This window comes from Notamacropus eugenii, chromosome 6 (genome assembly GCF_028372415.1).
Source record: "Notamacropus eugenii isolate mMacEug1 chromosome 6, mMacEug1.pri_v2, whole genome shotgun sequence".
NCBI classification, from domain to species: Eukaryota; Metazoa; Chordata; class Mammalia; order Diprotodontia; family Macropodidae; genus Notamacropus; species Notamacropus eugenii.
The window spans coordinates 331715574-331737746 of NC_092877.1; the positions used below are offsets into that span (position 1 = coordinate 331715574).

A 22173-nucleotide genomic window follows, 5' to 3' on the forward strand; every position below is an offset into this window, starting at 1 on the left:
GCCCTCTGTTATACCTGTCCAACTGATGATCACAATGCTGCTCTGGATGTTTCTTTATATAAAAACCATCATTCCATCCAGTTCTTTGTCTAAAGGAAATTAACTCAGAGGCTTAAATGATGCACTAAAGGTCAGGGGTTCAAGGCATCTGAGGGCAGTAAGTTTTAGTCATTTCTTTGGTACCCTATGACTTTCCTATCACAATGAGGTTTATACCACCAGACATAGATCCTTTCACTTATACGTGTCTTATCTCTGGTTACACTGTTACTTTTATACTTAAAGAGGGGTCCGCTTTCCTATTGACCCTGGGCTTATTCCTAGCATTCTGTGCAGTTCTGGGATGGAAGATGTCACTTACTGTTGTTTCTCACTAGCTTTCTTGATCATTATTCATGATTCAGTCTAGAGTGAACTTTTGGAGTAGGTATGGGGGAGCTGGGTAGGCTGTCTCCAATTCAGGCAGGCATATTGGCAGGTCCTCTCCCCACTGATTTCAATGGGAATTGGGGCCAACCAAGAAGAACTTTGCTTAGCCAATAGATATATTAGAATGTTCTCTTTAAAATAATTTTGTTGTTGTTGCTTTCTCTTTGCCTATAGTTACTAATCTTTTATTTTATCTTTTGCTCAATTGATGAGAATTCTTTGGGGGCTTTCCTTGTTATAGACTAGTATGTTTTAGGTTTAAATTTCCTCTCTATAATTGGCGTGACAACTTTGGGCATGGGTTCTGAAGGTTTCTCATAGGGGAACATGATATACGTGCTAGTATCCTAAGGAGATCTGGGAAAGTGAGTCATTCTAACACGAAAGGAAGCTGACACACACATTTTGGTTTCTAATTGTAGGGCTGTTTCATTGACCCTCTTTTATCTCATTTTCCCTCCTTTGCAAACCTCCTCCTTCTTTTCTCTCCCTCTCTCCCCCAAACAACAGTTCGCAAATGAAAACCCAGCATCCAAATGGGGAGGCTTTTCAGGAAGATTGCCAGTACTGCCTTGGTCCTGCCATTTCCCTGCCTTCCTTTCAGTGATGCTGTTTAAATTAAGCAAAAATTGTAGCACATGACTTTGAATTAAGACAAGAATTTGGGCTTTCATAATCTGAGCCACCTCAATAGGGAGGCTAATTTGTATGGAGTCCATCTTCTCTCCTCCAGTATAAACTACCAGGCATTGCTTTTTTCATTTCAAGGGTACTGAATACTGAGGACAGACTGCTTACTCACAGCATTAGCCAGGGCTGTTCTTGGGAACGGGAGGAAAGGTTGGGGGAAAGTGCAGCATTCTTTTGAAGCCCTTTGTGCAGGGTGACACATGATATACCAGAGCTGTCCCCCTGACCTTGAATTTTAAAGAAGGCTTTAGAATTCCTTCCTGAAGTGTAAACTTCCTTGATCAACTCTTAACTACCCACTGACTCCTAGAGAACAAAAATCTACATTTTTTCAGATGACCTGAATATATGGGCGAGTGTGAATGCAAGGTCTCATTTTAATACATTTAATGAAACTTTGCACACCTAGGTACCAATGTCAGGTACCATTCAGTAGATCAGATATAGTTATCTTTTAAAATTATGTCTGGCTAGGTCTATGTTAGGTCAACAAAGAATTTCTGTAAGTTATTATGATCCCTTGTTTTTAGATCTTTATTGTCTCAAATGTGTATATTACCTATCATATAGGGTTCATACAGGTGAGTATTATATGAAAGAATCTATATGACTCACTTTGTAAAATAAAGACATCTGGATGGCACAGTGGGTAGAGTTTGGAGTCAAGAAGGCTGAAATTCTTCCTCAGACACTTATTTTCTGCTTCATTTCCTACCTAGCCTTAATCACTGAATAGGTGTTACCTCAGTCAAACTGAGACCTGTTAAAAACCTTAGCTTAAAAAGGCCAAGGTCTCCCATTGCATCCAGGGCCATTTCCAGTCATCCTGATCAATATCTGGCCACTGGACCCAGATAACTCTGGAGGAGAAAGTGAGGCTAATGACTTTGCCCAGTTCTCCCTCACTTAAAATCCAATTCACTTGCATGTCATGGTGACCTCCCTGATGTCATGGTCCTCTTCTAGAATGAAGGACAAACAACAATTTTCTGGGTGACGCTGGGCAAGTCACTCAACCTCCCTCAGCCTCAGTACATATATGTATGTATGTATGTGCGTGTCTGTTTGCAAACTTTAAAGCACCATCTAAATGCTAGCTCTTATCGAAATACACTCTATAGTAACAGATACAGCAGAACTCTGTTCATAAGAAATAGATCTAGTACTTTGGCCTCTTAATCTGATGAGCTCAGTCCTTCCTAACCAATGTACTTCACCATGACTCTGTAATGAAGATGGTCTATTGTTGTGACATCATGGATTTCTTACCCTGTTTCCAGTCTGTGGCTTGAAGCCAAAACTTGGAAGTTCAGAACTAAATTTGGAAAATCATATATAAAATGAACTTGTCAAGATTACAATTAACCACCCAGTTAACCAAAAATTCATATTCTAACATTAATTTAAAAAGTCTTAAGCTGTGCCTCAAACACACAGAGAATTAAAATTTGGTTTAAAAAATGTCATTGCTGTTTTTAGTAGACGTCCTGAAGTTTTACATAGAAAGAGAATACACTGTTCTCCTGATTCTATAAATGTTTCCCAAAATACAATAGAGCAATCATTACACGCTTTCATTTTAGTCCAGAAGTATGATTTCCTTGGCGTGAGGAACTCCCTATGCAGAAATTCCTTCTGCTCATGCATCTTGGTAACTTATTTGTAAATTACAGTCTTAGAAAGTCTGCTGGCAGTTTTCAAACGAAGAAATCTAAGCTATCCATGGCCATAGGAAAAGATGCTGTCAATCAATAGTAATTAGAGAATTGCTAATTAAAAAACTACTCTAAGGTTTCACCTCATACTCTTCCCAGTGGCAAAGATGAAGAAAAAAGAAGATAAGAAATGTTGGAGGAGCCGTGGGAAAATAAGTACACGTGGCCAATGTGACCAATAAAGGTCAGAGAGGTGATTTACACCCAGGTCTTCCAGATTTCAGAGCTGGTTCACTCTCCAAGTACCTCTTTTCATGCAGTCATCTGCATCAAGATCTTTAAGGTTCCAGAGCAGAAGTTTTCTCATCACTGCAGTTTTTGCTTGAATGTTGAACTGATTCTTAACTAAAGCTCTTCTGCTTTTGTCTCCTTCTTCCCCTTACCAATTCCCTCCTGCCATGAGGTGCCAGGTGTTCTGGAAAATGCACAGCTGTGTGCAGAATCACTGCCAATCCACCCAGCCGTCCAACCATAGACAGGTGGTTATTAAACTGTAAACTCTAAAGGGCTAAATAAATGGAAGTTCTTATTGCTATTATTACATTAGCATTCCCAGAAATGCTCTTTTCAAATTGAGATGATGATTTAGCTATCTTAGGCTAAATGGATGAGCTTCAAACTACCTCTCCCAGTGAGTGGGGGGCCAAGTCTACATATGGCGGGTCCTGAGGACCAGAGAGAACTTTTATGTCAAGAGTGACCTTCTCTTGGCATGTTGGGAGGCACTTGGTTGGACAGTGTATGGAAAATTGTCTTCCTTAGCCACTAACTCTTATTTCTTTGCTGGATATTCAGCGGCTGGGTAGTTTGGTTTTGTTTGCCCTGATGGATTTATGGAGAGTAGGGTCTATACTTTTTTAGTATCCCCAGGGCAGTGCCTTGTATATAGTAACCACTTAATAAATGGTCATTTATTTATTGATTGAGAGTGGAAAGAGAACTGGATTTGGAATCAAGAGGATCTATGTTTTCAATTTCAGCTCTGCAATTTATTAACAAAGGAAACCTTCCTGTACCTCAGTTTACCCACATATAAATTGAGATGCCTGGACTATGATATCATAGATTTAGAGACTGAAGGGACCTTAGAGGTCATCCTACCCAATTATTCATGACTACAAATGAGAAAACACAGATGGCATCTATGAGGACAGATGACATCTCCACAGCCCACAGGAAATGGCAGTCAGGATTTGAATTCTGCTCCTCTGTGTAGAGTTAACTCTCTTTCTACTGCCCTGCCTCTAAGGTTTCTTCCAGCTCCAAACCCTGTATTTCAGAAACTTGTTACCAACGTGCATAGGGACGAACACAGAAGTAAAGGTACTGTATATAACAGTCTCCTGGGCAAATGGAAAGGTTGGTACAGAATAGGAATTTTTACCTTTGCTTGTGTTATAGATCCTTTTGACAGTCTGTTGAAGCTTATGGGCCCTGTCTGGGAATAATGTACTTCAATGCATATAAAGTACATAACATTACAAAACAAACCAATTATATTGAAAAGCAGTTTTTAAAATATTGGGGGAAAAATATTCATGGATCCTAGGTTAAGAACCCTGGATGCAGGAAAATTGAGTAAGACAGAAAAGCGAATTCTCTTGTAATGTCGATCTTGTGTCATTCACTTATCACTGGATTCATTTCCTGTTACTTTAAAAAAGGGACTTCAAATAGATTTTGAGCAGTTTGTTTAAATAATCAAGAGTTTGCCTGTCAACTGTGAGGGGTGGTAGGACCTGTTGATGAAGAGGGGGAGTCCATGGAGAATGGGCTATAGGCAAGTAATTTACTTTTTGGCAGGCACCAGCTGCATTCTGATGACCATGCATCATTGAGATTGCATGCTTATAATTTAAATTTCTGGACAAGACAATGATCCCACAACAGACCTTAGAAGTGAGGCTCCTTCAACCCCACTCTCTCTTCTGGACTGCGTGGCAGCTAGATGCAGTTAATATAAGACATTCCTCAGAAGGATCTCTTTCCTTATCTTTACTGAGGGAGGATCCCTCCTGGTGCTGTGTATGACTTAATGAACACTGGCAGGGTTCTAGCGTACTGTAGGTGAGGAAGAGAAAGCAGATGTTGCTGCTCCCATCCCTTAGCCTCCTGGGAGAGGCTGGAAAGGAACAGGAGCATGGATGTTAATAGGATTGACACACATACCTGAAAACATCATCATGTGCTGAAAGTTCCAGGGGATCTTCTGTTTCCGGCCCAAATTCAAGATGAAGGAGAGGGGATAGATGTTGCAGGCTCTTGCTATAAAAATTGCTAACTGTCAGGCAAATGCAAGAGAATGTTGAGGAAAGCACAGCAAAGAGGGGAAAATTATGACACCAGTTTTTGCCAATATATCATCACACACACACAAATGGGGGATAAATAGGGCAGTAATTATGAAGCCAGCTTCAGAAATTCCTCTTTTGATATGTTCCTGATCCCACTCCATAAATACCACAGGCTGCTGGATGGCTTTTGGACATAGCCTTGTCCCTATTCTGTTTCAATCACTCTCCATTTCCTCATCCCATTTGTATCTCAGACGACTGACATCTTCTGCCTTGCTGGAAGATATGAAGCATGAGCCGCTCGACTGGAAACAGCATTACCTCCCCAAGCAGTACTTTAGGGAGACTCCATGTACTTCGAGTCATGATTACCATTTCATTTGCTGTCGGTTTATATTGTCTGTGTCTAGCAATCTTTTTTCCCTTTTCTTTTTTCTTTGCTACATTTAATTTTTTCTTGTTCGGGTCAGGCTGTGCTTGTAATACTAAAGCTGTTTTAAAAGACACTCTTGGATTCTAGGCCCAGCAGTTAAAAGCTGACATGCAAACACATTTATTTTCTTATGAATTTGCCTTGTTACCACCTGCCTAGACTACTACAATAGCTGTTCCCTTTGACTCTCTACCCCACTCCATCTTTCTTTCTTATTGCTGCCAGATTGAGCTTTCTTATAGTTTTGTTTTTAATTTTTACACTTAAAATTTTATCGATGTGTTTTGTTTAGACATTACCAGCATTTACAGATTACTCTCAGGAGAGATCTCATGTGACAAAGTAAAACAAAAACTAGGGAGAAAATAAGCATTTATATAATTCCTACTGTATGCCAGGCACTATGCTAAGCACTTTACAAATTTAATCTCATTTGATATTCAAAACAATCCTGAGACATGGGTGCTGTTATTATCCATATTTTATAGTTGAAGAAATTGAGACAGAGAGTGGTTAAGTGACTTGCCCAGGCTCACATGGCTAGTAAAGTTCTGAGGCTGGATTTGAACTCAGGTCTTCTGAATCCCAGGGCACTAGGGCGCCACCTATCTGACTTTACTAGTAATATAGGGATCTCACTTTTCTTATGCATCCATATGGGTGCTGCCCAGGGTCATATAGGTAGTCTAGCAGAGTTATACTGTCTGGACAAATTGGATTATTCAGAGTCTCCTGTACTTTGCTACTACTGTGTACTTGCCTCTTTTCTACCATATTCCCTATCACTAAAGGGTCTTCTATCTATGTGTGTGTGTGTGTGTGTGTGTGTGTGTGTGTGTGTGTTCACACATGTAAAATAAATGTTTTAATGTTACGTTTCTTATTCGTTGCTCTTGCAATGAATTCCTTTCTCTAATATACTCCTTTTTCATAGCAAATGCCTTATGACAGAGAAAGCCCCTTAAAAACCTTGTTCTGGACCCTCTTCTCTTTCCTTTCTACATTATTTTATTGGGCAGCTCATCAGCTCCCATAGATTCAACTGTTGCCACTGTGCTGATAACTCTCAGTCACATGTTATCAAGCCCTAGTCTCTCACTTGAGTCCCACCTCACCAACGTATTATTGGACAGTATGAACTGGATGACATCTCAAACACAACATGCCTAAAACAGAACTCTTTATCTTTCACTCCATCCATAGCATTTATATCTTGAATATAGTGAGAGCTTAATAATACTCCTATAATCCAGCTATTTCCAAGGCTGTTGATTTCACCTTTTTTATCATCTCTCCAACATGTCCCCTTCTCTCCTCTAATATTGTCACCACTCTGGGACAGTCCTTCATTACCTCATGCCTTAATTATTGCAATAGCCTGCTGGTGGGTCTGACCACCTCAAGTTTCTCCACACTCCAGTATATTCTCCATTGAACCATTAAAATGATTTTTCTAAAATGCAGGTCCAATCATGTTATCTTCCTACTCTAAACACTCCAGGGGCTTCCTGTTGTCTCCAGGAGCAGATACAATGTGCTCTGTTTGGCATTGAAAAGCCCTTCCCAATGCAGCCCCATCATACCTTACTCTTAGATCCAATGACTGACCTCTTGGTTGTTCCATGAACAAGATGTTTCATCTGTCTCTGGGCATTTTCTTTGTCTATCCTCCATGCCTGGAATGTTCTCTCTTATCCCCTTTCACTACTGACCCCCCCAGCTTTCTTTAAACCCCAACTAAAATCCCATCTTCTACACAAAGTCTTTCCTAACTCCTCTTAATTACAGGGCTTTCTGTCTTTCCTATTTATTTTATATGTATATTATATAACAGATATTTATATATATAATATATATATTTCCTATTTATTTCATATATAGCTTGCTTTATATATATATATGTTTGCATGCTATCTCCTCCATTAGACCTAAACCCCTCGAGGTCACGGTTGTCTTTTGCCTCTTTTTGTATCTCTAGCACTTAACATAGTGCCTGACACATAGAAAGCACTTAATAAATGGTTGTTGAAGAAATGAACTGAATATGAGGGACACCCTGTATAAACTCTTGTGAGCAGTTGCAAAGCTTAACCCTAGCCAAGAAGTTTTTCCTCAAACCAACCTGATTGCACTTGCACATTAAGCCTAAATTTCTATGCCTTGTGCTCGGGGAATGTGAAGGAAAGTCAGGTACAGTCTTTAACTTTCTATTCTGTAGTTGCTTCAAGTTCCTTGATCTCTGCTTTAAGACCAATTCAACTCTCCAACCCTCTTACTCTGAACCATTAAACTGCAACCAGGGTCCTAAGTTCCTATAGGCCTCTTGTAGTTTCAGATACTTAATAGAAATGACATTTCCTCCCTAGATTTGAACTCATGCCCTGAACACTAGTTAACAACTTGAATATTTATTTCCACCCAAGAATGAGATTGACAAGCCTCTGGCCCCTTCCTCTTAATATCTAGTGGGTTGTACTTGAAAACATTTTTAGTAAAGGATACGAATGCTCCGAGTATAAAAAGAGCATTAAATATGTGATTCTGGAACGTGAACAGCGCCAATCCCATGTAGCAGAAGATGACATTCTCCGCCAAGAAGTTCATGAACTCAAACAGCTGAAACACAATAAACCAGGACATTAAACTTGACTCCGCTCTGTGGTGACTTCATTTTGAGGTGGTCTTCAAGGATGCTACATGACAATGGTGAATACTACCACCCTCTGTGAAGAGTCATCCCTATTAGCAAGTCAAAATAATTGTAGTCAAGGGAAATTTTTATGTAGAACTCATAGGATCCTCACAACCATCCTGTTAGGTAGGCATAGCATATAATGGTATTCTCATTCTACTAATTTTATTTTATTTTCAGTTCCAAATTCTCTCCTCCCTACTCTCTTCTCTATCTATTGACAAGGCAAGAAATACAAAACCCATTATAAACAGGAAGACATGCAAAACAGATATCCCCCTTAGCCATGTTATCCCCATTCTATAGATGAAGGCACTGAGGCTTAGAGAGGCCCAATGACTTGGCCAGGGTTGCAAAATCAATAAGTGTTGCAGGCAGCGTTTGAACTTAAGTATCTCCTGACTCAAGGCCCATTCTTCATTTCATAATTTCAGAGTTATCTAAGGAAATAGCTAAGCCAGGACTGGAGTTAGCTAGCATACATAGTAGTTAAACAGTCTGCTCTTCAAGACACTAAATTCTTACAGATTCTAATTCAAGAGCTCAGGCTACATTTTTTTCCTTGGGCATCACTTAACTTGAAAGATGGACAAGTGTAGTTTTCACTAAAAACATGATAATGATCGATATATTTCAAGCTAAAGAGAAAGAGGCTCATTAAAATGACTGATGTCGGTACATTCATTAAATGCTCATAATTTCTAGATGGTAAAATGTAAATGACTCATTCCAGGAATCTGTTAACCACTTTATGTGGCAAGAACACAATAGACATATCAGAATTTACTTTGCTAAATGGGCTAATAAGGAGCCGTATTGAGGAATGCTCCCAAAAGCTGTCTGTCCTGAGAACATTCACTGAAACATTTAAGGAGAAAATGGAAATTATCTCCCTTCTGCCAAATAAAGGGATTATAGAAGGTTGTTCAGAGGCCACAACAAAGTACAATATGAGAGAGGCCCTTCATGTTCTGGAGTTTGTACTACAAGTTTGTGAAAACTCATCTTCATATATAAATTGTCATGTCAGGTAAGCAACTCTGTGGACATCCCTCTTGACTACCAAGCATTGCTTATTTTTTAGCCCAATGTATTTACAATTTATGTATTTGCATCTATAATACCTAATACCTGCACACTGACCAGTGACCAAAGCACCAAACAGAACCCAGACCATGTCCAAAACAGTATTTAAAACCAATATTCCAGGAAATCTTTGATTCAAAAAGACATAATTTTTGCAAAATGGTCTTTCTGACAGTGGCAGAATCATTGATTATCCTGAGATAATGTTTGTAAAGCATTTCTACAGTGCCTGGCACATAAGAAGCACTATATTAATACTTTTTCTCTTTCTCTTTACCCCGAGCTCACAGTTCATGTCCTGGGTCATGTCACCTAAGCAAATACTGTCACCGAAGTAATACAAGGAAAATGCCTTAGAACCAATGGTAAGAGTTTCAGGATAATCCAGTCTAATCTTATCCAACACAACAAGCATTTACTAAATATCTGTTATGTGCAAGACTTTGGGAACAAAAAGATAAAACAGAAATACATACACATACATACATATACACAGAGAGAGAGAGAGAGAGAGACAGACAGACAGACAGACAGACAGACAGATTTTCCTGGTCTGTGAGAAGTTTACATTCCATTGGGAAGATATGACATGTAAATATTTAGTATCCCTATTGTTACTTCTCCAACTTATGCTCACACTCAAGGATTTGGTTTCCAGAAGATGGTTGCTACTTGATATGTTGGGGTAACTCTCTGGATTTGAATGTGTAATGCTCTAGCTCATGAACCCCCGCCAATGTGCTTCTCACTAACAATCAGTCAACAGATTAATTGCTCTTAAAAGATGCATTTACTAAAATGAGAACAATAATTGCAAAATATACCCCCACTACAATACAAAAACCCTGAACTCCATTCTTACACACACACACACACACACACACACACACACACACACACACACACACACACATACACACACACATCATATTATCATATTCATGGGAAGAGCAGACTCAAACTTAGAATAGAATGGGAGGAAAGTAGATGGGTGGGATACATGCAAATTTTTTCTTAATTTAGTTTTTCTGTTTTGGTAAGGCAATTGGGGTTAAGTGATTTGCCCAGGGTCACACAGCTAGTTAGCATTAAATGTCTGGTCGGAGGTCAGAATTGAACTCAGGTCCTCCTGACTTCAGGGCCACTGCTCTATCTATTGTGTCACCTACCTGCCCCTACATGCAAAATTAAATAAACCTTATGGCATTGTGGGGCCTGGAAGTCCTTTTTTCTATTCATAGACTTCTCATGAAACTCCCCTTGGATACAGTGTTTCTGCCTGGTGAGTGACTTAATTGGGTTGCCAAAGTCTGATAGTCTTCACAGCTGGACTCTTTTCTCTGCTGCCAGGAGTCACACTCCTTAAGGCTATTTCTTTCTTTGAGTGGAAATCTCTATATCTTTTTCTGTCTGGAATATGTGTCTCTTTTCCCTGATGGAATATCTCCTACTGGATGAGTAGCTCTGTTTTGAAACTACATGGTAAAAGTGTGGGGAGGAGATAAATTGTCCATTCTTTGCAGAGGTCTCTTCCATGGATCACTCTCAACTTATCAGCCTATTATAATTTCCTGTATATCCCATAGGGATCTCAAATTCAACATTTTAGTTTCTTGGAGTTTTCTTCATAGAGACCACAAATGGGCTCATGGGAGTAGAGCAGCAAATATTGAGATGTGGGGAGTGAAAAGAAGAGGGCACAGAACACCTTTGCAGGGACGTGGATGATGACTCAACAGAAGGAGACTGAAAAAGGCTGGTCAAATAGGCAAGAGGAGACCAAGTGAGACCAGTGTCACACAAACCTTAGGAAGGAGAGTGTAACCAGGAGAAGGGAGTGGTCAATAACATTGAATGCTGCTGAGAAGCCAAAAAGGATGAGGACTCAGAAAAAGCCATGGGAGTTAAGAATTAGGAGACAGTTATAACTTGAACAGGGCAGTTTCAGTTGAGTAGTTGAACAGACTGCAAGGCATTCAGAAGTGAATTGAAGGGGAGATGGTGGAGGTAAGGAGTATAGATGGCTTTTTCTTGGTCAATGGGAAAGCTTTTCATCTTTAGCAAGTCACAAGTTATTTTGGTCTTTTAAAATGGAGCTTACTTTCGTTTAGTCGTTTTTCAGTCATGTCTGATATTTTGTGACCCCATTTGGGGTTTTCTTGGTAGAGATACTGGCATGCTTTACCATTTCCTTTCCCAGTTCATTTTATTGATGAAGAAATGGAAATAAATGGGGTTAAATGACTTGCCCAGGATCATACAGCTAGTAAGTATCTGGGCCAGATTTGAATTCAGGTATTCCTTACTCCATTCCTCATGCTGTATCCTCTGTGCCACCTAGATTATTTTTTTCTAGGTCAATATGAAAGCTTTTCATCTTCAGTTAGTTCAAGTTATTTTTGTCTTTTAAAATTGAGCTTACAAGCTTTTAATATTTAATGTATAGATATCAAGGCTAAGCTTTTAGCTGCTTGTCTCAAATAATAATAGCTTTGTTCTTGTTCTGTCATTTTGCAGTCATGACCCCATCTGGGATTTCTTGATAAAGATATGGAGTGGTTTGTCATTTCCTTCTCCAACTCATTTTACAGATGAAGAAACCAAGGCAAAGAAGGTTAAGTGACTTGCCCAGGGTCACCCAGATAGTAAGTGTCTGAGGATGGATTTGAACTCAGGAAGAGGAGTCCAGCCCAGCACTCTATCCACTGAATCATCTAGCTGTCTCAATAATGGTTTACATTTATACAGTTCTTTATATGCGTAATTTTATTTGACCCTCACTATAATCCCAGTGAAATGGTAATTGCATTTCACATTTCACATATGAGGAAATTAAAACTCAAAGAATCTAGACAACTTGTCCGACTTTATCCAGATATTAAGTAGCAGAATGGGGACCTGAACCTATCCTTTACCTAAATGTACAATACTCTTTCCAGTACATGCCAGCCTTTCTAGGTTTTTTATTTATTAGTTGGAATTGTTCACGGATTGCAAAGACACTATCTTTTTTAAGATCACTTTCTGGTTTTATTTTCCTTTTATGGTTTTTGGATCTTCATCTATTTTCCACTTATAAGAGAACAGATATATAATTATGAGGAACACCAGGGTTTCCTCCCCCTATTGAGCTGCTGCAAAAGTAATCTGCTGTTGCCATTTTCAGGGGCCATGAATTCCATTCCTTTCAATTGTTTATTATATGGCTACTCAGTTACTTGTCCTAATCCAATGCCTCATTGAGGGGTATACAGAAAAGACTAAGTTTTCAAATGGTGTGTGTCAGTGAAACATAGGCTCCAGTGAGTCCTTCTTAGCCCAAATGGCTTTAAGAATGGGTCCACTCAGTGAGGTACTGTGGTTGTGTTATCCAAGAAACAACTCAACTAATTACATGGGAAGAGGTTTATCAGAGAGTTGGTTATTAGTCAATGACTTAGATAAACTTACAACTTATTGAAACTAGCTACCAAGGCATACAAACTGCATCCTTAGAGAGAGAGGACCCATACTGAAATAAATACATCAGAGATGTTCTAGGTGTTGAAACAAATCAACAAGAATTTATTAAGCTCTTTTGATGTGCCAAGTTCTGTGCAAAGCCATGGAAATTCAGATTCCAGCAGAGGTCTTATTTCAGTTTGGCCAGTTGGAAACTTGACTTGATATATTCATTCTTTTTATTGAAATAGCTGATGTTTATCAATAGCCATAGATGAGAAAGTTAAAACCAATTTGTTCATAAAAAATTAGACTTTTTAGTCTTTTAAAGAAAAAAAGCTACTTATAGAAGATACCACTGCCATATCTAGAGTTGGGTACCTGAGACTTTCACTCATGTTGGGGAAATATAGAAAAGACTTCTTGGGGCACATATTTGCTTCTCTGGGCAATGACATTCCCAGAAACTACAAACTTGGCCTCCAAGCCACTCTGTTCCCTCTTCCCATTTTTCCTTGTATTGGTTAGTCTAGGAGTAAAGTAGAAACCCTGGCACACTTTCTTTCCTTCCCCCTGTCTCAGCTTCCCCTCCACATCTATCTCAACTCCTTTTTCCTCCTTGTACCAGGGACAACAATTCCTAATTGTACTGGTATGGGCAAAAAGCCTTCAACAGTTTTCTCTCTAGAGACTTATCATGGTGGTAACTTTTATTTTCCATATATTTTTCAGTTTTTACTTCAGGCAATAATCCAATATTTTTACAGAAAACAATGTACCTGGTTTTAATGCTTAAGCTATTTTTTTTGTTTTTTAGAAATTGGGTAGTTGCTGGTTTTTTCTTTTTCTTTTGCAAAGTTTGATTCTCTTTAATGCGGCAGGACATCCTTGCCTTGCTGTGTCTAATTATACACATTCAACACAGTGCTACTTGGGATGAACAGATTTCAAAATAATTTGGCATTAGAAGCTCTTAATGAGAATCTGTGGCCTCATTCAATTTTGTTCCACACTCACAAATCTCCTAGGAATAGGTTCTTAAAAGAAGGCTGAGAAAATTAACCATAAAAGCTTAGCTATGCAATTTATGTTGACATTGAACATATGTTGAACAGCTCCATCCTTTGGACTGAATAGAATGAGACATGGAATAGCAGGAACTCAGGGAATATATGTTGAGTCAGTCAACATAAGATCAGTCAAATCAGTAAACAAAAGAAAAAAGAACAATGCCCCCAACTGGTCAATTCAGGGAAAGCAGCAGTTGGTGACAGACTCAGTTCGGCTTTGTGGACAAGCCCCTTTCTTTCTCCTCTTTCCCATACTTTTTTCCCCCATTTGATTCTTAGAGAAATATTTTGATTAAATATTTCATTGATCAGCACTTCATTCATTTGAATTCCATCAATTAATAATTTGTGATCTTTAAAACTGTCAAGGATAAGGCTAAAGTTTGTCTTGGCTTAGGAAAACCTTTTTCTCACAGAGAAAGTGAGTTAATAGTGGAAATAAAGCTGTAGAGGGAATCACTAAAATACTTAGAAAAAAATGTTTTCAAGATCTTCAGAAACAATCATTTTCATATAAACAATTGCTATGCTAATTCAATGTCTAAAGATTTGTTAAAATAAGTGCCCTAAAGATGTTGCCTACAAGGCAAGGCTTTGTTAACCTACTTTGAGCTGTTATGTTTTTAAAAGTGTTAGACTTACAATTCTTAAAAAATATGCTAGATTCCTCTCCTCTCCCCCCCACCTGGGCCTCTGGAGAGGAAGATGAAGATTTGGAAAAATGCTAATAATTGAAAGAAATAAAAATTAATTTAAAAATTTAAACTCTAAAATATTTTTTGCCCTACTACCTCAGATCAACTTTTCTCCTAATTATTATGAGTCAGTAAGATATGACACTATTTGTTAGGTCATGGAAAGATACCCATGTGTTATACTTATGAAACCCATGAAATCTTTCTTTTTTCTTCCTGCCTGCCTGCCTGCCTTCTTTCCTGCCTTCTTTCTTTGCTTTCTCTCTCTCTCACTTTGTTCTCTCTCTCTCTCTCTCTCTCTCTCTCTCTCTCTCTCTCTCTCTCTCTCTCTCTCTCTCTCTCTCTCTTGCTTCTCTCCCATTTCCTCACCACCACCACCCCCATGGCAAGAGAGGAGGCAAGAAGATCTTGGTATTCAAATCCTGATCCTGACCTTATTGGCTACAAGATTCTGGGCAGCCATGGAAACTCTCTGGTAGATAATTAGGCTCCAGAATGGTTGCTGATCTTCACTGATAGGGAGAATTTCCTCACCAGGAGCTTCCTGATCAGATGAAATCGTTTGGGATTTCCTGCGTGTGGGGAACCTCCAGTATGGAAGCTCCCTCTACCACACCATGATGCATCTTTCTGGGACACTAAATTTGATGAAATGCATCTGAGAAGAAGGGATCCCTTATCTCTTAACTGTCCCTTTGGAGAGCTTCTATTAGCTTCTTTTTATTTTATGTTTTGCGATTCATTTTGTCAAGGCTGCTGAACTACCCACTAAAAGCAAAATAAAAATTGAATGCAAAAAAGAAAGTTCTATGAAAAATTAAACAAGTCATCTTACTGTCACCACTTTCTTCAGGCTTAAAATATTTAGGAAAGTGAGTGCAGATGAGCATGTTTTTTGATGAATCTTGCAGCTTTTGAGATGTTTTACATCCTGTCCCATAGCTTGCACATCCATAGGTAGCTCTCCTATACAAGTTTCAATTTCATGAATGTCAGTCAACAAGCATTTAGTAAGCATTTATGCCAGGCACTGGAGTAAAGCAAAGACATGGCGCCTTTTCTTCAGGGGCATCTATTCTAATGGGGTAGACAATATGCAAACAATTACATGTGTACAAGATAGTCCAGTGTATATGCCCAAAGGGCATATACCAGCAATACCACTTCTAGGTCTATATCCCAAAGACATATGAAAAAAAGATAAAAGGATCTATTTGTGCAAAAATATTTACAGCAGCTCTTTTTGCAGTGGCTAAGAAATGGAAATCAAAGAGATGCCCATCAATTGGGAATAGTTAAACAAATTGTGATATATGATTGTAATGGGATATTATCATGCTATAAGAAATGCCAGCAGGATGATTTCAGAAAAACCTGGAAAGACTTACATGAACTGATGCACAGTGAAGTGAGCAGAACCAGGAAAATGTTGTACACAGCAACAGCAATATTGTTTGATGAAGAATTGTGATTGACTTAGCTATTTTCAGCAATCTAAGACAATCCCAAAGGACTAATGATGAAGCATGCTATCCACCTCCAGAGGAAGAACTAGTATTGTTTGAATATGGACTGAAGTATGCCATTTTTCACTTTCTTTCATTTTTTTCTTTTATTAGAGTCTTTGTGTACAAATACTAATATGGAATACATAATTGCACATGTATAGCTTATATATGATTGCTTACTAACTCAGGGAAGGGGAAGGGTTAGGATTTGGAACTCAAACTTTAAAACAAAAATGTTAAAAAATTGAAAAAATAGTCCAGTGTAAATGAGATTCACTCTTATAGGGAAGGCAATGGTAGGGGTGGTGGCAGTTGTGGGGAGAAACCAGAAAGGCATCTTGCCCAAGCTAGACTTTCAGCTGAGTACTGAAGGAAGCCTGAGAAACTAAAAGGTGGAGGTGAGGAGGGAAAGTATTCCTGGTACGGGCATTGTCAGTGAAAAAGCACAGACTGTCTTGTTTGCCGGAACATTTAGCTTAATGCTTATTCTGGGAACCCTTCATTCTTCTTGGGCACCATTGCTATCAATTCTTCTGTCTTTCTGGCTCTTTATGACCCACTCCAAACCAGCTTTATGACCAACTCCAGCCTGGAGGCTCCTTCACAGACAATTCAAATTAAAAGTCTAAAGTCAAGTTAGTCCATCACCATCTGTTTACTTGATACCTTACTCTTTGGGTAGAAATTCTTACCTTTTGCTTCCTTAATCCTCATATTTCAGAGTTAGATCTTGTTCAAGTAAAAATCCTTTTACCTTGTTACCTCACCTTCTGCTCTAATCTAGAAATCCAGCTCAGCCTTTTCTGATGGAGTCATTTTCCTCCTTTGTCCCTTTCTCTCTCTTTTGGGATTCCCACTCTGTCCTAAACAAATGCCTCTCTGTCCTAGATCACTTCTGTTCAGACTCATTCCACTTACTACATTGATGACTTTCTTTGAAAGGTGTATACCTCATGCCCTCTTTAGTACTGGTTGCCCCTCTCATTAACCTCCCCTATTCGCCATACACACACACACACACACACACACACACACACACACACACACACACACACACACACACACACTCACTCACTCCTTTCCCCTAAATGCTCAGACTGGGACAAGAGGACAAAGAATCACTGTTCTTGCTCCATCCCCATTGTCAATTGAGAGAATTGAGGGAATTAGGACAACAAGTGGTTAATTGCAGGAATTGAGTGAATCGCACTGACTCAGTCTTCTGAGTTCAATTCTGGAGCTAACTCAATTCCTTTTCTATCCAGTTATGGGTTTAGTCCAACTTCTTCCTTGTGACAAATCTTATTCAGTCGTGGGAATTGGGAGAAAACCTTATTGTATTTTTCGAACCTAATCCTGCATGGCTGGGTCTAGACTACCTTTATCTGCTGCTTAGATACCCTTAACCAAGGACCTAGGTTCCGTTGGCCAGAAACCCAACCAGGTCCAAAGACCGATGCAAGGAGTTTTCTCACAATTGTATATCTCAATAATCCATATGTCTTATATGAAAACTAGCCACCAAAAGGTTAATCTATTATGGTTTTCATGCTTCTTTGATCATTCATAGATACTTAGGGGAAGTGGGACACCTCTTTTTCTGATTACAGGGGATTACACCTGTTTACTTTCCCTCTCCCAAATTAGAAAGTCCCTAATCTTTCCTCCAATTAGAAACCAAATTGCCTAATGTGGCATCCTGATTAATTGCTTTCTTTTCATTAATTGGTCTTACTAGATTGTATCTCATGTACAAAAGTCTGTCTCCCTCTGTGTTCTGCCCAGTCCTAAACTGAGGAAAGGGTCTGGTCCCAATTGGTTAGGCAATTGGCATGCATTGATAAATCAATTGATATGCTCAGAAGCTCTAGCCTTTGTTTCCTCAGTCATTTCATTTCCTCTTTCTGTCAGCATGACTTAGCAACCTGGCTGTCTGAAATTTACTCCTGGTTTTCAGATACTGTCAACTTGACTGTTAACTCCTAACTTCCAAGTGCTCTCTGCTTCTTTCTCAGTCTGCGATCACAGTCTTCCTCTCTTCCCTATCTCCTGCCCTCGCTGCTGCTGACTTCATTTTTTACCTTGATGTCCCTGTTAATATTGACTTCTCTACTATCTCAACAATCATGTCTTCTATTCCCCCTCCCTAACTCACCCATAGACTTGATCACGCATTAGATCGCACTATTACCCCCAAGCTTTTCTAACTTCAAGATCATGAAATTTGAAATTCCTCTAATTAAAATCTCCTAGTCTTCCCTTTCCCCACTCTATCTCATTCCTCTTGTCTGTTCTTTGCGTGCAACATGACCTCTAAGTCCTCTCTTCCTTCCTTGTTCTCCTGGTTCATTAACATTGTTTTGACCATAATTTCCTTCTTTTTTTAAAAAAATATTTTATTCTGGACTTAAGAAATAAAACAAGTATTTCCATAACATAACATAATAGAAAAATGATTGCACATGAAATTGTAAATCTATTATGTATTTTCTATTTCTTTAAAAAATATAATAGTTATCATATAACTTTCTTTTTCCCCCTGTTCTTTCCCCCACCCCACCCCAGACATGGCTACCATTAGACACAAATATGGATATATACATAAAATCCTTCTATACATAGTTCTATTTAATTTCCTTCTTCCAAACTATAGTCATTGTGACATTGTGCTCCACCTTTCAATCCTTTTTTCTCCCTTTTCCTTCTTGCCCTCCTAATTCTATTCTTAGGTCATCCTTACCCTGCATTTTTTCTACCCCTCCTTCCAAAGAAGTAACTATAAAACTATACCAACTGGGTCCACTATAGATTGGCTGGGCTCACCAGCCGAGGCTGCCTAGTGTGGACACAGAGCTGGCTGTAGAGTTTGGAAGTTCTGGCTTGGACATACACTGGCTCTGGGACCCTGGACAAGTGGTGTAAATACATACATACATACCCATATATGTATATATACCCATATACATATGTACATATATCCACATGCATATATCCACATATATGTGTATATATACATGTATTGTCTATAACACAAACATACATATACATCTTTCTATCTCTATTTGTATATCTATTATCTTTCCATAGCTATCTGTCTACCTATTATCTATCTATCTATCTATCTATCTATCTATCTATTTATCTATCTATTCACCTATCTATTATCTATCTGTCTATTTATGTCATGGCATACTGACCTATGCACATTTATGCATTGATGCTCCAAGTATCAAAGAATATACTGATTTAATTTGGAGGGTCTTATTGATTGAATTATTTGTAGAATTTCTCTTTCTTTATCCTCTGCACCAGATGTTGGTACATAAACTGTAATGGCTTTCCTGGTGGTCTTACGGGAAATACTTATCATGAACATGTAATATGAGGTAACCAAATGTTCTGTGAAATAATGTCTCCTGTTACCTTTGCAAGCACAGTCACACTAGTCTGCCAACTACCTCCCTTATCTTTAAGAGAAGACCGAGAGCCACCCTTCCTTTTAATTGAAATTTCCTTCTGTCTTCTGGTTTTGTTTACAGTGAGACTATCAATGTTGATAGTATTCAGTTCCTCCAGTAGTATGTGCATGTAATGCTCATTGGACAGGGATTACTCAATGAGAGGATGATAGCTACATGAATGCTTTTATAGATGATCTAAAAGCTGAGATTCCTAGCATTCTCTTAGCCTTTTCTACCAGTTGCCAACACTACCTAAGGAAAGGAGACCAGATGGGACTGTGGCCCTTTTGTTTTCTTTTTTTGTCACCAATCTTTTGTTTATGAGCTTTTTAGAAGTCATAGAGTATGATCCTTTACTTTACAGAGGAAGAAACTGAGGCCTCAAGCAGATAAATGAGTTATAGCTAGGGAGTTTTGTGAACAGAGCATTGGACCTGGAGTCGGGAAGACTTGGGTTCATATTTGACCTCAGACACTTTTACTAGTTGTGTGACCATGGGCAAGTCATTTAGCCTTTGTTTGCCTCAGTTTCCCCAGCTATAAAAAGGGGAAAATAACAGCACCTACCTCCCAAGAGCTATTGTGAAGATGAGATAATAATTATAAATTACTTTCCAAACCTTAAAGCCCTATGTAAATGCTAGCTATTATGACTGTTGTTGTCTAGGGTCTTACAGTTAAATTAGCAAGCATTCATTATGGGCTCATTAAACATCGTGCCCTATGCTAAATGCTAGAAATACAAATACAAGTAGAAAGGACAGTTCCTACCCTCAAGGAGCTTACATTCGAATTGAAGAAATCAATTCACAAAAGGGAGCTGAGGAGAAGAACTTCAAAGGTATCCTGGGCTCACAGAGAAAGTCAGGAGAAGAATGAGACAAAGGCTGGCGTGATTTCTGGAGGAAGAACTAGAGCATAGGAGAGGAAGTCTGGACAGTTGGGTGGTGCAGTGGATACAGGGCTGGGGATCAAGAAGACTCAACTTTCTGAGTTCAAATCTGGCCTCAGGCACCTACTGGCTATGTGACTTTGGGTAAGTCACTTAACCCTGTTTGCCTCAGTTTCTTTATCTGCAAAATGAGCTGGAGAAGGAAATGGCAACCACTCCAGTATCTTTGCCAAGAAAACCCCAAATGGGGTCATGAGGCTATGGCATAGAGATGACAGGGAGTAAATCTCTGAGGTGAGATTCAAACCTAGACCTCTCCTCACTCCAATTCTTGCACTCTACTCACTACACCACAGTATCTCTTTGACAGTGGCTTGACTGGTCTTCAAAATAGAGCCAGTTTCTGGCGCTATCCTTAGTCTTTCTGGTCTGATAGGATTTGCTTTGGCTAGTACTACTGGTCAATCTCTCAGACTCAGTTCCTCATCTGTAAAATGAGAGGGAAAGGAGGGAAGAAAATCTGCCTTTATTGAGTGCTTATTATGTGCTAGGCACTGTAATAAGTACTTTATAGGTATTATCTCTTTTGATAGTAGGGATAATAACACCTACCTACCTATCAGAGCTATTGTGATAATAAAAAAAGATATGGCTAAAGTGCTTTGCAAAACTTAAGGGACTATGTAAGAACTAATGTAAGTGCTAGTTATTATTGTTAATGGAATTGTATCCTTGCCTCCCACTTTTCCACATAGACCATCATTGACCAATGGAAGATGAGAAAGAGAAACCAGAAAGTTAAATTCTCTTTGCGTCCAATGGCACCATGGCCATGGTTGTGTGGTTCCTTCATTACTGATCTGGAAAGGTAGGAGGCGGGTGTGTGTGTGTGTGTGTGTGTGTGTGTGTGTTTGTGTGTGTGTGTGTGTGTGTGTGATACTGTGATATCATCCAGATTGAATCTCTGCCCCCACTGGCATGTCCCAGAGCTCTGTGTATAAAATCTTAAAGTTGGAAAGGACCTTAGAGGTCTTGCATTATGGGTAGTAGATTGTGTCAGTGTTGCCCAGGGCTGTTCCCTTAACCTTCCTTAACACAGAATGACTGAGCTTACCTCTCCTTGTTTTAAACTCTATTTTATATTCTCCAAAATTAAGCATTCCAAAAGCACAACCCATAAAACAAGCACACAATAAAAACACATTCGGAGAAGATGAATAGCTATCATTAAGTAGGCTGAGCTAATATATAGAAAACAAATGTAGTTAGAGTTACAAAGACCTGGGCTTCATTAAACCAAATAAACACTGTGTCCAGATAGTCTGGCAATCCTTCTGTTTTTAATTTCACGAGAATGTTATTTTCTATGAATTGGCTAAGTTGCTCCAGCCAGTAAACACTCCCGCAGTGTTCTTATTTCTGGAAGTTTTCCATTGCTGATGCATAAGTGATTTGGCTGCTAAAACAAATTTCAGCACCCATTTGTTGTAAAGAATTCATGTCAGCTAATATATTCGTGTTATAGTTGCATTTCTGTAACTTCCCAGGACCAGGAAATTTACCAATATATCGGTCACGTAACAGTCTTCTTTGCTCATCCCCCTCACCTCACTCACAAGATTGGCCAAATCAAATTAGGTCTTTACCAAGTGAGTTTAAAACAACCAATTCAGATTGAAAATAACCTTCTCTCTCTGTCTCCCCACCTCCTCTCTTCTCTCTTTCTCTCCTCTTTCCTTTTCTCTCTTCCTCTCTTCCCTTTATGTT

The 22173-nt window shown here is 39.0% G+C and overlaps 1 protein-coding gene across 1 annotated transcript in view; it reads right to left on the minus strand.

Moving 5' to 3' along the window:
* SLC9A9 (solute carrier family 9 member A9) overlaps positions 1 to 22173 on the minus strand; it is a 727593-nt gene that overhangs the window by 257670 nt on the left and 447750 nt on the right. Inside the window, exons 10-11 of the mRNA XM_072618220.1 lie at positions 8064 to 8177; positions 5004 to 5115 (exon numbers count right to left, since the gene is read on the minus strand). Of these exons, the coding sequence (XP_072474321.1) occupies positions 5004 to 5115; positions 8064 to 8177 (226 nt within the window). The remainder of the gene's footprint in view (positions 1 to 5003; positions 5116 to 8063; positions 8178 to 22173) is intronic.